Here is a 13,087-nt window from a genome sequence, read left to right as displayed (position 1 = left end):
TCCGTATGTCTTTATTATTTATAAGTAAAAGGAACAGTTGACCAGTGTTAAACACTGTAGCTGCCTATATAACATACTTTGTGGTTAGTGTTGTCTGTTGTCCTGTCTGTCTGTCCATGGTCTGTTGTCCTGTCTGTCTGTCCATGGTCTGTTGTCATGTCTGTCTGTCCATGGTCTGTTGTCATGTCTGTCTGTCCATGGTCTGTTGTCCTGTCTGTCTATGGTCTGTTGTAATGTCTGTCCATGGTCTGTTGTCATGTCTGTCCATGGTCTGTTGTCCTGTCTGTCTGTCTATGGTCTGTTGTCCTGTCTGTCTGTCTATGGTCTGTTGTCATGTCTGTCTGTCTATGGTCTATTGTCCTGTCTGTCTGTCCATGGTCAGTTGTCATGTCTGTTCATGGTCTGTTGTCCTGTCTGTTCATGGTCTGTTGTCCTGTCTGTCTGTCCATGGTCTGTTCATGGTCTGTTGTCCTGTCTGTCTGTCCATGGTCTGTTGTCCTGTCTGTCTGTCTGTCTATGGTCTGTTGTCCTGTCTGTCTGTCAATGGTCTGTTCATGGTCTGTTGTCCTGTCTGTCTGTCCATGGTCTGTTGTCCTGTCTGTCTGTCCATGGTCTGTTGTCCTGTCTGTCTGTCCATGGTCTGTTGTCCTGTCTGTCTGTCTATGGTCTGTTGTCCTGTCTGTCTGTCTATGGTATGTTGTCATGTCTGTCTGTCCATGGTCTGTTGTCATGTCTGTTCATGGTCTGTTGTCCTGTCTGTTCATGGTCTGTTGTCCTGTCTGTCTGTCCATGGTCTGTTGTCCTGTCTGTCTGTCCATGGTCTGTTGTCCTGTCTGTCTGTCTATGGTATGTTGTCCTGTCTGTCTGTCTGTCTGTCTATGGTCGGTTGTCCTGTCTGTCTGTCCATGGTATGTTGTCCTGTCTGTCTGTCTATGGTCAGTGGCCCTGTCTGTCTATGGTCGGTTGTCCTGTCTGTCTGTCCATGGTATGTTGTCCTGTCTGTCTGTCCATGGTATGTTGTCCTGTCTGTCTGTCCATGGTATGTTGTCCTGTCTGTCTGTCCATGGTATGTTGTCCTGTCTGTCTGTCTATGGTCAGTTGTCCTGTCTGTCTATGGTCAGTTGTCATGTCTGGCAATGGTCAGGTGTCCTGTCTGGTAGTGGCCAGTTGTCCTGTCTGTCAGTGGCCAGTTGTCCTGTCTGTCAGTGGCCAGTTGTCCTGTCTGTCAATGGCCAGTTGTCCTGTCCGTCAATGGTCAGTTGTCCTGTCTATGTATGGTAAGTAGTTCTCTGTAGAAGGTTGTGAAGCAGGGGCCTCGTTTATCAATATTGCATAGAAAACTATTCTAAAATACTACCTACGAACAGAATTTAGAATGTTCATACGCATAGTAAATGTGTGATTTATCAAACAATCCTACAAGCGTCATACACACACTGGTAGGTGATAACCATTGATAAATACCAATTGTTCTCAGCCTCAGTGCTTGGCTATTAGCATTTTGAAACACCCCTAATTAACCCAATAGAGTCAAAATCATCCTGTTAAAGCCTGTGGCTAATACACACTGGGTGTTTAAAACATTATTCCTCATATTGAGTTGCAGCCCCCCCCCCCCCCCCCCCCCCACACACACACACATATGGCTGTGCGTAAATCTCACACTTTGTGTGGAAATGCTCCCACGCATGGTTTACGCAGATTTGTGTCTACACATGATTGATAAATGAGGCGCCCCGGGTATATCTATGTGGTTGTTCCTTGTACTGTATGCACGGCCAGTGGCTCCGAGCTCTGAGGAGAGACGTGTATATATAGAAGCCTCCAGTCTTGAGTCCTGGGGGTCTGGGGGTTATACTGAACAGAAGACTCTGGTCCTAAGGGTAAGTATAGTTTGTGGTTATCCAGATGGCTCTACTGTGGTCCCTTGTGACTGCATGTTCTGTGGTTCAATACTGACCTCTGCCTAGGTCCATCTCAGTGCAGTGTCTCTCTGGGTTGCTGTGGACACGGCACTTGAACACGGCTCCAGGGGTGTGAACAGAGCTGCTGTGGGAAGAGTTGGCCTTTGGGGCCCCTACCAGCACCCTGTAGACAGAAACAAAACATAGTTTGTAAACGGTGTAAACGCAACACATCCTGTCACAGCAGTCAAGAAGAAGAACAAGAACAAGTTCAAGAAGGAGGACTACTGTAGTAGGAAGAGTTGGCCTTGGGGGGCCCTATCTGCCCCTTGCATACAGAAACAATGGGAGAAGAAGAACACCTTGCATGAAGAGTCAAAGGGTGGTTGTCACCAAGCATGAAGGATACAGTGTCAATAACACACATCCTCCCACTGGGCACACACTGGTTGAATCAATGTTGTTTCCACATCATTTCAATTAAATGACGTTAAACCAACATGGAATAGACGTTGAATTGACGTCTGTGCCCAGTGGGCTGTCACAGTAAAATCACATAATGATCTTCATAAGGCCCATTCTACAACAGAGTAATTCCCCCCATGTTCAAGACAAGTATGGTAGCCTATATTCAGGGGTGGAACTGGGGGAGAACATGTGGAACCGGAGTTCCCAAAGTGAAATTATTTTGATGTGAAAATCTGCTTTCTAAAGATGAACTCTAAAATGTAATATGAGTTCCCGAGTGACTTTTATGACAATTCCACCCCTGGGTATATGGGTCAGTCATGGTATCAGTACCCTGATTCATGACAGCACACTGACTCATGACAATGAAGACAATGGTGGGAGTTGTGACAGCTATGGGGACATGATCCCATAAGCTTTGGCTACATGCTGGAATCTGGGACAGGTCAGCTAGGCTGCTACAGAAAAAAAGTCTAAAAGAAACCAAATGAGATGCACATTCTTAAATACTGCACATCAATCAAACTGTTGACATAATAAAGATAAGATTATGTCACCATCATACAAATGGACTGTTTTTCGAAACAAGAGAAATGCGTTTACGCGCAGCAGTAAACTAGTGAGTCAACTTCACCCACACACTGTCAATTGAGTAAGTGTCTTTTTTTAGAAAATTATATTTATTTACTTAGTGATTTTAGAGGCTATTGCTCACATCATTAGGCTATTCATTTTTAAACAACTGCACGCAAGCTAGGCTATTCTTCAACAACTGCATGCAAGCTAGGCTATTCTTTCAACAACTGCATGTAGGCTACGTAGCGCGACACAAATCCGAATGGCCCAAATACAATCCATAAGAATTGCGTAACAACCATACTGTGCCATTAATGTCCAAGGGCGGATACATAAGTGCATGAACAGTCTCCATTGCAATAACATTCACTATAAGATAGATACTAGGCGTTATAGGCTACCATGAGTATACAGGTAGCCTATGAGACTTACCAGCGCGTATTGTCATGATAGTGCTCCAGAACAGAATATCCAAAGAAACTCGAGTCAGGTCCACGGAACACAATAGGATGTTCTAAGTCAATGTTGTAGGAGTGAACTACAGAAACAGACAAATACACGTAGAGCACATTCAAAAGGCTCCTCTTCTGATTCTGAAAATGGGCCATCCTTTTGCGCATCCTTGAGAGGAACAACACTATTGAAGAAGTATCTAAAAACAAAACAAAGCCTGTGAAGGTTTCAGTGCTACTACAGAAAAAGTTACAAAAACTAACAGTTCAACTAGTTTCTGAAGTCTAGCACTTCGAACATGGAAAATTTAATGGGGTAGTGCTCGAGAATAAAAATAATGGTCCGGTGAAAAGTAACGGTCTGATCAGCTGCTCTCCATACTGTGAATCTGACGAACTGGAGAATGCAGCTCGTAGTTGCTCGCGGCGATGATAAGTGCGGTCATGGTGAAACGCAAATGGGTTCGGGGCCCGAGCATCACATTTCACCAAAAACCGCCTCGCGCTTACAACGTTTATGAACGATGCTGCCCCCTGCCGTTCGGTATGTGGGCAAATCAAGGGCCAAAGACAAAGTACCTGTTGTAGACCAATCCATTTGTATATTGGCTGATGTTTTTGGATCATGTCGTCTTCATCACGTGTTCATATATTTTGGAAACACTTCCTTGCTTAACAAAATAAGTGGCTTGCTAGCAAATTAAAATATCAGAAATAAAATACTAAGTGGACTGTAATTTTTGGTTCACTTAATAAGGACCTGGTTCCATAAGGTGAATGAAACGTATGTTACAAAAGATTACTGCCATCTGGCTGCCAAAGTAATCACAGAGTTGTACTGTATAAAGGCAACTTTAAATCTTGGCAGTTTGTAATACAGATGTTATTTATTTCCTAACGTGAAACATTTGTTATTCAACAGTGTGAAACAGATTTCCTCTATCAGTTTGCCAAACAGTTCTATACTTACAGGTTAATAGAACTGTGACATGTCCTGTTTTGGTTAGAGTGGTTGTTATTCTGTTCATTCTCTACAGTTAGAACACAAGCAGGTGACCACCTCATCATCCTCAGAACTGTTCTTATCTTATGATACAGATTGTGCAACAGAAATTGTGAAAAAAAGGACTGAAATACCTCAACAAAATACCTCTGACTGACATGTCTTACTGAAAATTCAAATAAGCGTACCTTACCACCGGGCTCTTCAAAAGGTAATTCAATATCTTAGTGAAATACAGTTTCTCTTTCTGAAATATATCTGGTCATACAATAATATAAAGGTCAGAATAGGCTAACACATGTACATACTGTATATACAACATTGAAAAAGATCCACATTTCAACAAAGTGAAAAATGAGCACAGAGGAAGACAGAAAATCAGTGTAAATAAAATTGTATTAACTTGTCTCAAAATGTATTAATATAGCCAACAGTCACATTGTTCCCAATAGTACAGATTCACTTTTTTATTTATAATATGTTTTGAGTTTATTTTTGGGTCAGTCACCACAAAATATAAAGTAGAAAAGCTGTGGGAAACAAACAAACATGGTACTAGAAGCCAGTGTGTCTAAGTGGTAGAGTGTAATGGAAGGTAAAGTTAAAGGATCATCTCATCCATATAAATAGAATGCAGATTCATATTAAGAATCGATAGAAATAGAACGTAGATATATTTCTATGATCCCATCACACAGTCATAAGGGGAAATTGATACGTAGAGCAGAAACACAACCAAAAATCAACTGATAAACAACCAAAGATCAACTCAAAAACAACCACGGATCAACTGAAAACCATAATTTAAAGTAACTGTCCAGTTAAAATCTCCTAAAAGTTAATATGCTGTTAACTCATACCCAAATAATGTTGTTGACTAGTCTTATACTCATATTTGTGGGCAAAGCATAAATTGAAGAAATAACACTTCAAAAACCCCACCTCAAACTTGTTTCTCGAACAGACAGTTTAGAAAATGCTTGCCATTTCCTCATAGAGAACGATGTCATCCTGCCTCATTGGCTGAGCTGGCCAATCAGCGGTCTACTCACATTCATATTTTTAATGACCGGTATACGCCCACAACATTCTGTAGTTGGGTCGTCCCCAACAACCGGATGTTCTGCTTTTCAGGGGAAATGGAAAGAGCCTGTGTTGCAACTCCATCTTAACTCCTCCTCCACATCTAATCGATTGGCTGAACAGTGCAGAAGAGAACCTCCCCTGACAGTTTTTTTCCTTCTCGTCAAGACTAGTGTGTAGGGAATCTAGTTTCAGGCATTTCTTTTAGACCTGCTACGTTAGGTTAGTTGTTGGGGTAAACCCACACCATTCCAACACAAAAAGCTGCTTAAATACCACGTTTTCAAAGGAAAAGTATTTCACTCATATTGTCATTAATTATAGGTCATATTTAATAGAAATCTGGAAACACTGGACAGTTCCTTTATCAGAAAACACAACCAAATAATCAACTCAAAAACAATCAACCAACCCAATGACCAAAACAAACTTATTGCACAAGCCATCCATCCAAAGAAAATCGAAGTAAAAAAGAGAATTAATTTTGGACTAAAAAACAAACAAATATTGTATAATTCATGAATTAAAAACCGTAATTTCATCGCGTGAAAGTAGACTGGAAGAATTAGATACTATCTTTAGTTGGCATATTTTATAGTTCCCTCATAAGATTAGCTATGCAGCTCATACACATATCTACATATCTACACAGCGCACAAACACACACAGTCAGAAGCAGAAGAAATCAGACAGGACAGTAGAAGGGCTAGAGCTAGTCCACAGAGGTACAGTAGTCTTCCTTCTAGTCCTTCAGCAGCAGTTTAGTCCACCCGCCATCCTTAAAGTACCAGCGTCATTCTAATACCTGACCCTCATCGTAGCCAAGGCTGAAACAATAGTGAGAAGAGAGATACATGATTACTTTAACTGCACAGTACTACTTTGACTGGTAAGAAGATAATAGAAGCACAAATACCATCTACCCTGATCTGACCTACAACACACTTATGACTAAGCATTTCATGGTAAGGTCTACACCGGTTGTATTCGAATCATGTGACAAATAAATGTGATTTGATACTAAAGCCAAATTCTGTATGCTTGTACACTGTGCTTACCAATATGCCTTAATACTGTAACAGACAAGAGGCTAGACATGTCTTCCCCCTTCACATTCCGCCATGTGTTTCCATTGCTGTAACCGATACTGTAGTCACGGGTAAGTGATCTACATGGGTCTAGTTGTTTAAGATGCAATATATCTGGATGAGTAGGATATTATCAACATACTATACCTATAGGCCAAGGCAACGTCTGTAAGCGATTGCTGACATAGCATGGACTGGGTGTGTGTGTGGGTGTGTGTGTGTGTATGCATGTATGTATCTGTGTGGTTGCATATGGCTCATCATTAGTGGCTTTACGACAAGGAAGAACAGATGCTTACAATTGCTTTTGTATCCTCTTTCTCCAGAACCTGCTGAGCTTGGTCTTGTGGGAACTTGAGCATGGAGGTTATGACTTTAGCCATCGTCTGTGGGAGGGAAGAGAAAATACAGAAATTACTTAACCATCTAAAAAGAAAAGTAGCATACATTCAAAAAATGTAATTTTTTTACCCATTTCTTTTCAGTGAAAATTCCTTAAACATTAACTTGACCTTGGTGGCTGCGGATGTTTGTGATATGTGTTGGGAAAAAGATGACAGTTCACAACTGAGTTGTTGGAGTCAATGCTTTCAATGGCATGGGTATGCAGCCACATGGTTCCAATGTTTTTAAGTCTCTCAATTCTTGGCAGCCGGGTTGGGATCATTGAAGTAAACCTAGTACTAAAGCTGCCCATCTGTACAGACATTCACCCAGCCCAGACCCAACATGGATGATCAATCAGTCAACCTCTGTCCAGACATTCACCAAGCTCAGTTCCCTATTCAGTTAATGCAAATCCAATATGGAGGCAGGTTAACCCCTGTCTAGCCATATACCAAGCTCAGATCCATCATGGAGTCTTAGTGATCCCCTGTCCAGCCAATCACCCAGGTCAGTCACCCACTTCACCCCATAGTAATCCAACATGCAGTCTCTACTCTGTGACCCTCTGCCCTCATCACTACCATCTTCCATCAGATAAACAATTGAGGTTAAGTGAACCCATTTACCACCTAAGATCACACACTGCAGCCCATAAGGCTCTGTGACCCCCTGCCCTCAACACCACCATCAACGACCCAATCAAATCAGCCTGCTCATTGAGACAAAAAAACCTCCAAGACTATCTGCCAGGGTTAACAGCATGTGTTAGCTAGCTTATAAAATACTGGCCCTAATCAGAAAAAGTGCTACTGTTTGAGGAAACCAGGGGAACAACCAACCAAAGACCTCTTATTGTTCTAGAGGAGCTAAACAAGGCCAGTAAGTCTTTAAAATGGTAGTGTGAGTCATGTGAATAGTATGTCTGTGTGGGGGACATCCTTCCACTCCCAGGGAGGCCATAATGATATGGCTATGACATCATCAAGTTTAACTGTTTACTGAGGACCTAAGGGGGGAACCCTGCTAGCTTTATGTGTGTGTGCGTGCGATACCCTGCCGTTTTTAGGACCGTGTCAACTAGCACTGTTAATTCCCATACAGCATCATTAATTAGCACCTATGCTAAACGGACACAAACACAAAATTACTTTTGTACGAGTCTAACTGGGTGATGGCTGTGTGGGAATGGAGAGGTTTATTTGCTCTCTCTCTATCCGGTCTCTCCTTCCATATTATCGACCTCTTCTCACATTTTCATTGAGGGAAAACAACTAAATAAATGGCAATCTATCCTGGGCTGAATAAAAGGGAAGTGTGATACCGATAGTTATATTTCAAGAAACTTGAATGATGCAGGATTATGGGCTCATATGTGCACTGTCAATCTTTCCTCATCAGAAAATGTTACTTTAGTGTTAAAGATGCAAATTGATTATTGATAAAATACCTTAGTTTCCCGTCCCATCATGTACTCAAACAGCACCTTCCTCAGGTACTCAAACTCTGTGGGTTCTGAGAAGGACTCAGCACTGTAATGGCCAGGATCTAGAACACAAAAAGGGTCAAATTAATTAATCACAAAATTAAAGTCACTAAATCTTTAAAATGTATGGACAAAGTCGTACAATCTTGATCATCATTGAATTCAGTAACCAAGCTATAAACTAGGACATACAGTGAGCTCCAAAAGTATTGGGACAGTGACACATTTGTTGTCGTTTTGGCTCTGTACTCCACTTTGGATTTGTACTTTGGATTTGTAATGCTACAATGACTGTGAGGTTAAAGTGGAGACTGTCGATTTCATTTGAGAGTATTTTTATTCATATCGGGTGAATCGTTTAGAAGTTACATCACTTTTTGTACATAGTCCCTCCATTTTAGGGGACAAGTTCACTTACACTGTATACAGTATGTATATTAAAAGTATTTGATCCCCTATTCATAGCACGCAATGACGACATCAAGCTTGTGACTCTAAAAACTGGTTGGATGCAATTGTTGTTTGTTTTGGTTGTGTTTCAGATAATTTTTACGCAATAGAAATGAATGGTAAATAATGTATGTCATTTTGGAGTCACTTTTATTATAAATAAGAATATAATGTTTCTAAACACTTCTACAGTAATGTTTATGCTACCATGATTACAGATAATCCTGAATGAATCGTGAATAATCATGAGTGAGAAAGTTAGACGCACAAAAATCATACCCCCAAGACATGCTAACCTTTCACCATTATAATAACAGGGGAGGTTAGCATTTTTTGGGGGGGGTATGATATTTGTGCATCTAACTTTCAAACTCATTATCATTATTCACGATTCATTCAGGATTATCCGTAATCATGCTAGCATCCACATTAATTCTTCAAGCTCAGTCAAGGTGTTGGGGATCATGGCTAGACAGACATTTTCAAGTTGCCATTTTCACGCAGATTTAATCCAACAATGGTAACTTGGCCACTCAGGAACATTCACAGTCTTCTTGATAAGCAACTCCAGTGTAGATAGATTTGGCCTTTGATTTGTTGTAGATTATTGTCCTGCTGAAAGGTGAATTCCTCAGTATCTGGTGTAAAGCAGGTTTTCTTCTAGGAATTTTCTGGTGCTTAGCTCAATTCCATTTCTTTGTATCCTGAAAAACTCCCCAGTCTTCGCCGATGTCAAGCATTCCCATACAATGATGCAGCCACCACCAAGCTTGAAAATAAAGAGGCAGTTACTCAGTAATGTGTTGTTGGATTTGCCCCAAACTTTGCAAGGCTTTGCATTTAGGCCAAAAAGTGTATTCCTTTTATGTGTTTTCTTGTTTGTTGCAGTTCTACTTTAGTGCCTTGTTGCATACAGGATGCATGTTTTGGAATATTTGTATATTTGTATTCTTTTCACTCTGTCAATTAGATCATTATTGTGGAGTCACTACAATGTTGTTAATTGTCTGAATTGTTACCCATCTACCAATCACCGCCCTTCCTTGAGGCTTTCGAAAAGTTCCCTGGTCTTTTTAGTTGTATCTGTGCTTGAAATTCAATACTTCACTGAGGGACAGATGTTGTATGTATGGGGGGACAGAGGAAGGGTCGATCATTCAAAATCATGTCAACCATTATTATTTCAAACAGAGTGTGTCCATGTAACTTATGTGATTTGTTAAGACAAATTTTACTCCTGAACTAATTTAGGAATGCCTAAACAAAAAAGGAGTGAATAATGTTTCAATTAGTTACAGAACATGGAAACCCTTACAGCAGCACACAGGCGTGGGTTCAAACCAAGTGCCAAATACAAAAACGACCAAAACTGGAAAGAATGGCACATGGCCTAGATGAGCACTAGTACACCGCAAGAACATTACAAACAGTCCAGTTCAGGGTTTCCGTTAGCGGTAAATGCTGGTTTTTGGTCGATAAAAAAAGAAAGAAAAGCAGATAAAAATTGTTGCCGGCCAAATTGCAAAATAGTGCTTTTTTCCCCATTTATGGAAATACCAGTCGATGTGCTCCAACTTCAAATGCAAATAGGCTGATAAATTCTCAAGCTGCTGGGGTGGGTTTTGTTCCTATTTTTACTCATGCAAAAGACAGGAGGCCCTCGTAAAAGGACTTGAGCTTAGCGTACCACAACTGGGCAAAATTGGCGAATTTTAAGCCATACCACAGATTCTCAGTTGGATTGACAGATTCTCAGTTGGATTGAGGTCTGGGCTTTGACTAGGCCATTCCAATACGTTTAAATGTTTCCCCTTAAACCACTCGAGTGTTGCTTTAGCAGTATGCTTAGGGTCGTTGTCCTGCTGGAAGGTGAACCTCGGTCCCAGTCTCAAATCTCTGGAACACTGAAACAGGTTTCCCTCAAGAATATCCCTGTATTTAGCGCCATCCATCATTCCTTCAATTCTGACCAATTTCCCAGTCCCTGCCGATGAAAAACAGCCCCATAGCATGATGCTGCCACCACCATGCTTGGGGATGGTATTCTTGGGGTGATGAGAGGTGTTGAGTTTGCAATTGCAGACTCTGGGGCCTTTCAGAACAGGTTTATATATACTGAGATCATGTGACAGATTGCACACAGGTGGACTTATTTAACTAATTATGTGACTTCTGAAGGTAATCGGTTGCATCAGATCTTATGTAGGGGCTTCATAGCAAAGGGTGTGAATACATATGCATGCACCACTTTTCCATTTATTTTTTAAACAAGTTATTTTTATCATTTCACTTCAACAATTTGGATTATTTTGTGTATGTCCATTACATGAAATCCAAATAAAACAGGTTGTAATGCAACAAAATAGGAAAAATGCCAAGGGGGTGAATACATTTGAAGGCGCTGTGTGTGAATATACACTGCTCAAAAAAATAAAGGGAACACTAAAATAACACATCCTAGATCTGAATGAATGAACTATTCTTATTAAATACTTTTTTCTTTACATAGTTGAATGTGCTGACAACAAAATCACACAAAAATTATCAATGGAAATCAAATTTATCAACCCATGGAGGTCTGGATTTGGAGTCACACTCAAAATTAAAGTGGAAAACCACACTACAGGCTGATCCAACTTTGATGTAATGTCCTTAAAACAAGTCAAAATGAGGCTCAGTAGTGTGTGTGGCCTCCACGTGCCTGTATGACCTCCCTACAACACCTGGGCATGCTCCTGATGAGGTGGTGGATGGTCTCCTGAGGGATCTCCTCCCAGACCTGGACTAAAGCATCCGCCAACTCCTGGACAGTCTGTGGTGCAACGTGGCGTTGGTGGAAGGAGCGAGACATGATGTCCCAGATGTGCTCAATTGGATTCAGGTCTGGGGAACGGGCGGGCCAGTCCATAGCATCAATGCCTTCCTCTTGCAGGAACTGCTGACACACTCCAGCCACATGAGGTCTAGCATTGCCTTGCATTAGGAGGAACCCAGGGCCAACCGCACCAGCATATGGTCTCACAAGGGGATCTCATCTCGGTACCTAATGGCTGTCAGGCTACCTCTGGCGAGCCCATGGAGGGCTGTGCGGCCCCCCAAAGAAATGCCACCCCACACCATGACTGACCCACCGCCAAACCGGTCATGCTGGAGGATGTTGCAGGCAGCAGAACGTTCTCCACGGCGTCTCCAGACTGTCACATGTGCTCAGTGTGAACCTGCTTTCATCTGTGAAGAGCACAGGGCGCCAGTGGCGAATTTGCCAATCTTGGTGTTCTCTGGCAAATGCCAAACGTCCTGCACGGTGTTGGGCTGTAAGCACAACCCCCACCTGTGGACGTCGGGACCTCATACCACCCTCATGGAGTCTGTATCTGACCGTTTGAGCAGACACATGCACATTTGTGGCCTGCTGGAGGTCATTTTGCAGGGCTCTGGCAGTGCTCCTCCTGCTCCTTCTTGCACAAAGGCGGAGGTAGCGGTCCTGCTGCTGGGTTGTTGCCCTCCTACGGCCTCCTCCACGTCTCCTGATGTACTGGCCTGTCTCCTGGTAGCGCCTCCATGCTCTGGACACTACGCTGACAGACACAGCGAACCTTCTTGCCACAGCTCGCATTGATGTGCCATCCTGGATGAGCTGCACTACCTGAGCCACTTGTGTGGGTTGTAGACTCTGTCTCATGCTACCACTAGAGTGAAAGCACCGCCAGCATTCAAAAGTGACCAAAACATCAGCCAGGAAGCATAGGAGTTGAGAAGTGGTCTGTGGTCACCACCTGCAGAACCAGTCCTTTATTGGGAGTGTCTTGCTAATTGCCTATAATTTCCACCTGTTGTCTATTCCATTTGCACAACAGCATGTGAAATTTATTGTCAATCAGTGTTGCTTCCTAAGTGGACAGTTTGATTTCACAGAAGTGTGATTGACTTGGAGTTACATTGTGTTGTTTAAGTGTTCCCTTTATTTTTTTGAGCAGTGTATATATATATATATATATATATATATATATATATATATATATATATATATATATATATATATATATGTGTGTGTGTGTGTGTGTGTGTGTGTGTGTGTGTGTGTGTGTGTGTGTGTGTAACAACTTGGAGCTGTGCAAAGCATTTCCTCTATAAGGACAACGTGTTCCATAGAGATGTTAGGGCCAGTGAAGGGTGTGCATCTGAACACGATA

The 13,087-nt window shown here is 41.9% G+C and overlaps 2 protein-coding genes across 2 annotated transcripts in view; both read right to left on the bottom strand.

The window, feature by feature from the left end:
• Positions 1–3,875, bottom strand: part of LOC129828781 (integrin alpha-9-like) — a 138,332-nt gene extending 134,457 nt beyond the window's left edge. Inside the window, exons 1-2 of the mRNA XM_055889983.1 lie at positions 3,381–3,875; positions 1,961–2,088 (exon numbers count right to left, since the gene is read on the bottom strand). Coding sequence (XP_055745958.1) covers positions 1,961–2,088; positions 3,381–3,568 — 316 coding nt within the window. The 5' untranslated portion in view covers positions 3,569–3,875. The remainder of the gene's footprint in view (positions 1–1,960; positions 2,089–3,380) is intronic.
• A 390-nt stretch (positions 3,876–4,265) lies between these two features.
• The window catches only part of golga4 (golgin A4), a 67,289-nt gene continuing 58,467 nt past the window's right edge, over positions 4,266–13,087 (bottom strand). Inside the window, exons 22-24 of the mRNA XM_055889981.1 lie at positions 8,409–8,506; positions 6,874–6,960; positions 4,266–6,313 (exon numbers count right to left, since the gene is read on the bottom strand). Of these exons, the coding sequence (XP_055745956.1) occupies positions 6,299–6,313; positions 6,874–6,960; positions 8,409–8,506 (200 nt within the window). The 3' untranslated portion in view covers positions 4,266–6,298. The remainder of the gene's footprint in view (positions 6,314–6,873; positions 6,961–8,408; positions 8,507–13,087) is intronic.

The sequence above is a fragment of the Salvelinus fontinalis genome, chromosome 30 (genome assembly GCF_029448725.1).
Source record: "Salvelinus fontinalis isolate EN_2023a chromosome 30, ASM2944872v1, whole genome shotgun sequence".
NCBI lineage: Eukaryota > Metazoa > Chordata > Actinopteri > Salmoniformes > Salmonidae > Salvelinus > Salvelinus fontinalis.
This window is presented reverse-complemented; position numbering and strand designations above follow the sequence as displayed.